Raw genomic sequence first — 7,731 nt, 5'->3', positions numbered from 1 at the left:
CGTACCCCTCCCAACCCCCCCGCACCCGTACCCCCTCCCAACCCCCCTCCTGCACCCGTACCCCCTCCCAACCCCCCCGCACCCGTACCCTCTCCCAACCCCCCTCCTGCACCCGTACCCTCTCCCAACCCCCCCCCGCACCCGTACCCCCTCCCAACCCCCCCGCACCCGTACCCCTCCCAACCCCCCCGCACCCGTACCCCCTCCCAACCCCCTCCTGCACCCGTACCCCCTCCCAACCCCCCCCACCCGTACCCCTCCCAACCCCCCCGCACCCGTACCCTCTCCCAACCCCCCCCCGCACCCGTACCCCCTCCCAACCCCCCCGCACCCGTACCCCCTCCCAACCCCCTCCTGCACCCGTACCCTCTCCCAACCCCCTCCTGCACCCGTACCCCTCCCAACCCCCCCCCGCACCCGTACCCCTCCCAACCCCCCCCCGCACCCGTACCCCTCCCAACGCCCATGGACCCGCCCCCCCTTCTTGTCTCCTCCCTGCGCGGTGGGGCGGGTCCCAGCTGTTCCATGGAGGCGGGGTCTCAGCCGGGCCCCGCCCCTCAGGCTGGCCCAGAGCCCCGCCCCCCGAGCACCTGGCTGCTGCATCCCCAGCTCTACACATACCCCCCCCCCGTGGGCACGGACGCTTCCTATTGGCCGAATGTGATCCTGCACCGCCCTCCTGTGCGCGGATTGGTCGCCTCCTAGAGACACGTGGCCCTCTCGTCTCCCGCCACAACAACACTCCCCCTTCCATTCGCGTAACCGACCTCCCCGCGCGCTCATTGGCCCGGGGGCGCCTCACTCTCCGCTCCGCCCCGCCCCTTGGCTGCCGCGCTTCCCCGCGATTGGTTCCCTCTGCCGGCGCGCGCTCCCTCCGCCCCGTACATCAGGGTCCGTTCCGGGAGCGGCGGCGCGTGCGGGTCCGCGCGGCCATGGCCTACCAGGGCCTGGCGCACGAGTTCCTGGGCGTGCCGGCCGTCACGCGCGCCTACACCTCGGCCTGCGTCATCACCACCGCCGCCGTGGTGAGGGGCTGGGACCCCCCCGGGCCCCGCCCCCTCCGAACCCCCCCGGGCCCCCCCCCGGACCCTGCGTCATCACCGCCGCCGCCGTGGTGAGGGGCTGGGACCCCGCCCCCTCCGAACCCCCCCGGGGCCCCCCTCGGGCCCTCCCCCGGACCCTGCGTCATCACCCCCCCCCGGACCCCGCCCCCTCCGAACCCCCCCGAACCCCCCCCCCGACCCCGCGTCATCACCCCCCGGACCCTGCGTCATCACCCCCCGGGCCCCGCCCCCTCCGAACCCCCCCGAACCCCCCCCCGGACCCCGCGTCATCACCCCCCGGGCCCCGCCCCCTCCGAATCCCCCGGGCCCCCCCCGGACCCTGCGTCATCACCCCCCCCGGGCCCCGAACCCCCCGGCCCCCCGGGCCCCCCCCGGACCCTGCGTCATCACCGCCGCCGTGGTGAGGGGGGTGGGACCCCGAACCCCCCCGGGCCCCCCCCTGCCCCGCCCCCCCGGGCCCCTCCGAACCCCCCCGGGCCTCCCGGCCCCGAACCCCCCGGGTCCTGCCCCCCCCGGACCCTGCGTCATCACCGCCGTCATGGTAAGGGGGGGGCTGGCCCCCGGGGGCCCAACACGGAGCCCACCCCCTACCCCGCCCGGCCGGGTGCCCTGCCCCCCATAAGAGCCCCCGCTCTGAGTGCTCGTGCCGTGCGCGTGGCCTGTTCCGTGTCTCGCTCCAGGGTTAACTGGCCCCTCTCGCTTCCTTGCAGCAGTTGGAATTCATCACCCCCTTCCAGCTGTACTTCAACCCCGACCTGATCTTCAGGAAGTTCCAGGTGAGAGTCCTTTTTCTGCCCAGTCCCTCGCTCTCTTCCTAGCCTGATAGCCCAGAGATTCCCTGATCTGGAGTTGGAGCCAGTAGCCGGCCAACCCAGCTTCCCTAGTTACTTGCCCTACTTCCGGAGAGGAGTTTCTTTACTCCCCATAGTCTCTTGTCCTCTGTGAACGTGGCTGCTGGGCCTTGTAGGGCACTTTCTCAGCAGAAGCTGTGGAGGTGGGGCTACAGTTACCGTGCTCGTTTCCCATTCCCTTTGCCTCACACCGGAGTGGGTTCTCTAGGTCCCGTTCCTGTTCTACTCAGACCCTAAGACTGTTTACTCCAGTCCCTTTCAAGAAGGCTGGGTGAGATTTAAGTCTCTTGGGGGCTGGAGAGGGGACGCTCGCCTTCAGAGGAAGGTGTCTTGACTTGGGAGCTGGGATCAGAAATTGTCCCTTCTCTTTGGGAAGGTGTGGAAATGTCCCTTGTCACCGGGGTGCTGAGAGGGTAGCTGGAACCACAGGAGACATGTCATACAAGCATCTGGCTTCCTGCAGGTGATTAACAGGGCAAAATGGCAATACGGGATAGGAAGATGTGTGTGTGGGAGCTTTCAAATTGGAGAAGAGATATGACTGTCCATCTTGCTCTTTTCCTGTCTCTTCTCTTACAGATTTGGAGGCTCATCACCAACTTCCTCTTTTTTGGGCCCTTGGGATTCAGTTTCTTTTTCAACATGATATTTTTGTATCCTTTGGTCTCAGCAGCACTCTTTGGTCCCTTTTCGTTTTAAATTGGACTCTTCACACACCCACCTTCCTCATCTAGCTGGCTTGTCTCATCTTCAGTGCCAGGCTGTAACGTTTCCCTTCGTCCAGTCTCTGCCAGTCAGAACGGAAAAGTCACTTCCCAGACGTGGTCACTCCAGATCAATGTTCCTTAAACTTTTTAAGACTGAGGAACACCAAACAATTTTTTTTTAATGAGGAACACCAGGGATTTTTGGTTGAGCGAGCAAAAAAAAAAGTCGTGTGCCCCTTTAAGGGTGGCCATTTTTAATTCTGTTCTCTGTGGCACACTGGTGTGCCATGGAACACAGTTTAAGAAACACTGCTCCAGAGCCTGCTGGTGTCTTAGATGGGAGATGACCAAGCTTGCGGCTGCAGAGCTCCAGCTTAGTCCATAACTCATTTGCTGGGCTGTCTAAAAGACCTGTCTGGTGGGGGCAGCTCCCCTGGAGGAAAGCCTTGGGGTGGTATCAGTGAGACAGGCAGTGTTAGCTGCCGCCAGAGACGACAGTGCTCTGACCTGAAACTACACTGCTGTGTGGCTTCTGCAGCCATGCTGGGCAGAGCTGAGCAGGTGACCCAATCTCCTCAAGTCTGGTAACACAAGATGACTCTCACTGCTCTGGCTTTGGGCTTGGACAGCTGCTGGCTGCCAGCTTCCTCCCCTGAAACTACTTGCCAGCAAACCCTGTGGCTTAGTCGGTGACGCAGGGTAGCCAGCTGTTAATTTTCCTATACTGCAAACCCTCTCATTTCCCACTCTCAGGTACAGATATTGCCGAATGCTAGAGGAAGGCTCCTTTCGGGGAAGGACGGCCGACTTTGTCTTCATGTTTCTCTTCGGGGGATTTCTCATGACAGTATCCTTTGTTCGAGTTGGCCAAGACTCCAGGGGTGGCGGCTGCTGCTACTCCACTGCATGGAGGAGCACCGTAAGCTCTTCTGTATGCCCCTCTCTACTCTGGTTGGCATTACGTGAGGATACAACAGGGGCTGCAGGGTGTGAAATGCATGTTTCCTAGGGCAGACAAACCCTGGAGCCACCTGGCTGGCAGATGCAGATTCTGCTCATTGGATGGCTTTTCTCACAGACGGCAGCCTCTGTCAGTGCTGCCAGTCAAACTGTTTCTTCCATTGGCCACAGGAGTGCTGATGTACACAATCTCTCCAGATACACTTGGGCAGGGCAGGTGGCATGTTGTGTAACACTGGGTGCAGGAAGCTGTTGGATCATTAGGTTTAGTGAGACATGGAGCCGGGTGGTTCTTAACTATCTTAAATAACTCTGCTGGGCTGCTGGACTCTCTGCCCTGATCCAGGCTGTCATTTCAGGGAGGTGGTTACTCCACAAAACCAGCTCACACTGGAGTGTCTAATTTAGAGAGCAGCAGCAGTTAAAACATTTAGCCCCAAGCTCCCAGAGAGCATGGGACTGGGAAGAGGAGTTGCACATATGGAGCTGAACACAGAGCTTGGTCCTGAATCTTTAGCAGCTTGTGTAGCATAAGGCTGAGCTGTGTTAATGGGCGTGACCAGGGCTACTTTGATTTCTTTTTTTGTACCTAGTGTGAATATTGTTTTAAGCTTTTGGAACCATTTAAAGTAAGAGAAACACGTCTGGGAAGGACAAAAACTCCCTTGGTAGACAAACTTTTCTGGAGTTCCCTGCTGCCACCTGTTGCAGGGTGCCCCCTGAGAGGTGTTGTGGCCCATGTGTTAACCGCAAGCAGCGCTCTTCCTCTACAGCTGTGCGTTCCTATGTAAATACTGCGCAGACTTGCACATCCTGTGGGCAGTGTCTGTAAGTGCTTAGTGAGGCCAATGCCAATGCACCTGCGCTGTCCCCATTCTTGAGCTCTCATCTGCATCAGAGCCCCTGCACACAGCAGGAGCAATGAGTGCGAAGACCGGCCTCACTTTTGCAACCCTGCAGCTAGCCCGTAGGGTCCTTGGTGTGTTAGAAACCACCTATCCCTCTCCCTGGGCAGGCAAAGGAACAGAGAAAAGTTAGGGTCTCTCTGACAGAACTCTCTTGCAGAGGGCAAAGTGGGGTCGGCTTGGATGCAGATAAATAGCAGGCACTCCTCTTGTGCTTGAAAGGTGAAACATAAACTTGAGAAGTGGCCTGGCTAGCTCCTAAGCCTCCTAAGGGGGGGGACAGACTCTCCTTCTAGGGCAGCTTAGCCCTAGATAGTAGTTACAACCCTCTGGTGCTGGTTCAGAGCCCCGGGGAAGAGGTGTTTGCGCTCAGTCCAGCTCCGACTGGACTAATGTCGGTGCCAAGAAAGCCAGGGTGTTGCACTAACAGACCTACTCCCCACAGCCTTGGAAGGCAGCTTGGTCTTGTGAGCTGGCCATGGTAGAGGGAGTTGGGGGTGGGGTGGGGAGTGTTCTGGGATCAAGCACAGACTCACAGGAGGCGCGGATAGGTTTACCATTCTCCATTAACTTCCCCAGGGGTGAAAAGCAGAAATTTGGCTTGCCCACCTTTGCCAAGTGTTTGAGGCGCTTTTACTGAAGAACAGTGGTTGGCAGGCTAAAGATTTCAGAGGGCTGTGGGCTGTCAGGCAAGTCCACTGGCAACTAAGTTCGTGCTCTGGAAGATGACAGGCGAGAATTAACAAAGCTTCCCTAGGGAATAAGAGCTGTTTGGGTGACGGCTGCCCTGGGGTGGACATCGCTCTTCCTCAGCTGAACGGCCTGCTCACATTGCTGCTATTAGAGGGTTGGGTACAAGGAAGGGGTAAGTGTGAGGGATGAACTTCTGCAGGGTACATCTGGTGACTTGTGCAGTCACATGGCTGTTCAAGTTATCTGCATCCAGACTGGCCCTGCTCAGAGTCATACAAGGCCTGGGTTCAAAGGGACCCCTCATATTCAGTCTCCCTTCGTGCAGAGTTTATCAGCTCTATTAACACCCCTGGAAGCCTTGTAATGACCGGTCAGTAATTAGGTCTCTTCCAGGTTATAGAGAACTCTGTTCCCTAAATAACCCAAAACCTGCATCTGGTGTTGGGAGTATTGTCCTGTGCTGCAGGTGAGGCCAGTGTCCGGGGGGGGGGAAGGGGGGGAAAGAGAGGAGAGGGTGCAGACCATCACTTGCCACACCTCACAGGAGGCAGCACAGAGTAGCTGAGGTGTAAATGACAGTCAGTGCATATTTTGTTACTAGGGAAGGAGAGGAGGTGGGACTGGCAGAGGATAGGTGTGTCCCAGACTGCATGGAGAGTGGGCCGGGCTTTGGGATCTGTCACTCGTATAATCAACCCCAGGACACTGAAGTCCTGGGCAGCTGTCTAAGTAATCTGTCAGAACTCCTGTATCTCTTGTCCTGCTGCTTTGGGGTGTTCTCCTGAACTCTGTAGCTCTCAGCTCTTCGGCCTCTTCGCCAGCCTCTTTTTCCTGGGCCAGGCTTTCACCATCATGCTGGTGTATGTGTGGAGCCGCCGGAACCCGTACATCCGCATGAACTTCTTCGGGCTCCTGAACTTCCAGGCCCCCTTCTTGCCCTGGGTCCTGATGGGCTTCTCCCTACTGCTGGGCAATTCCATAATCATTGATTTGTTGGGTAAGTAGCCCTCTGGGCACTTGTATGAGCGCACATTTTCCAGCTGTGACCCCCCAGTGCATTACATCACGCAGAAGCCCGGCCTTCGTGCCCCCTTGCTGATGCCACACCCTTTCTCCAAGGAGCACAGCTGGCCTGGCCTCTTGTGCCCCTCCCCGGACACACAAGTGCATCCTCAGTGTTAGGAATTCAGTGCACTTTGAACAGCACAATGCCCCCTATGAATCCCCAGTAGAGCTGCCCAGTGGGCTGAGCAGTAATAGGGATGGGAGGGTGAGCTCTAAGCAGACACTCATGCCCTGTTGTTCTACCCTCCCTGCTTTTTCCAGAGCAGTTCCCAGGTCTTTGTTTTACTGCCCATATCCCAGGAGTTTTCTCCAGCCACGCTTTGCTTTGGAGCACAAAGCCATTCAAAGCTAAGGCCTTGGGCTGAAGGTAACTTCCCTCCCTTCCCTTGTAGTCCCCCCAAATTAAGCATGCAGGGACAATGCAGTTGTCTTGTGGGACAACTGCTGGGGTAGCTTCCCCCCCACCCTGTTCCATAACTTCAGTGAGAGAATAGCTGCCCTCTGCTCCAGTGAAGAGAGATCTGCAGGTAACCCTTTTCCTTCCTCTTCTCCACAGGAATTGCAGTGGGTCACATCTATTACTTCCTTGAAGATGTTTTTCCCAGCCAGCCTGGAGGGAAGAAGTTGCTACTCACTCCAGGCTTCCTGTAAGTGGAAATTCTTGTCTCCTTTCCTGGGTGCAGTGCACCATCCCCTCCAAGGGTGTTCTCCATCACGGAATAGCTCACCTGCCTCCCTTGGGCTAGTCTTGCCTTGGAGAAGGCTAAGGACCAGGCTACAAACACTACATGCAGCATTGCCTGCTGTGGAAAGCATCCCATGCCTTAAACGGTGTCTCTATATGCTCTGCTGCTTCTCACATGCTTTGACTTGGGCCCCCTTGTTGCCGCACGAGGGCGGCTCCAGTCTTTAACTTACATACAAGGTACTGGTAACCGTGGAGCAGATTGTTGGGGAGGGTGGCTAGCAATGCATTTGCTGTTTCCCTAACTCAGCTGGGAACTAGGTGCTGTGGTAGTCCTCCCGATGTTGTATCAGACAGTGGCTGTCCCTGAGAGAGTTTGGTCCTAGGAGGGAGGGGGTAGCTTTTTGTCCCTCTTGGGCCTAACTCTTGGTATTTGCTTCTTTTGTGGGTGGGCCTGGTTCCTGCCAGGAAGCTGGTGTTTGACACTCCGGAAGAGGATCCCAACTACAACCCCCTTCCTGAGGATCAGCCGGAGAACTGGCCAGCTGACCAGCCAGGACAGAATCAGCAACAGCCGCCGCCTCAGTAGTGGGGAGAACCTGCTCTCCCCCACCTGGCCAAACTCTTCTTCTTGCTGGACTGATGCTGTTCCCAAGGCAGAGGGAGTGTTGCCATGGACCAAGGCTGCCTTGAACTGCTCTGGGCTTGATTTTAGTCTGTATTAATATCTCATTGTTCTCTTGCACTAGCCTGTTTGCCAAGCTGTTCTCTGGAGTATCATATTTATAGACTGAAAAGTTA

General features: G+C 57.7%; 1 protein-coding gene across 1 annotated transcript; it reads left to right on the top strand.

The window, feature by feature from the left end:
• Positions 1-862: 862 nt before the first annotated feature.
• On the top strand, positions 863-7,731 carry DERL3 (derlin 3). The gene is made up of 7 exons (XM_075897938.2): positions 863-1,025; positions 1,775-1,840; positions 2,495-2,568; positions 3,376-3,469; positions 5,982-6,177; positions 6,802-6,892; positions 7,399-7,731. The coding sequence occupies exons 1-7, from the start codon at positions 933-935 to the stop codon at positions 7,517-7,519; spliced, it is 735 nt and encodes a 244-aa protein (XP_075754053.1). The 5' UTR covers positions 863-932; the 3' UTR covers positions 7,520-7,731.

The sequence above is a fragment of the Pelodiscus sinensis genome, chromosome Z (genome assembly GCF_052426305.1).
Source record: "Pelodiscus sinensis isolate ZL-2025 chromosome Z, ASM5242630v1, whole genome shotgun sequence".
Lineage (NCBI taxonomy): Eukaryota > Metazoa > Chordata > Testudines > Trionychidae > Pelodiscus > Pelodiscus sinensis.
This window is presented reverse-complemented; position numbering and strand designations above follow the sequence as displayed.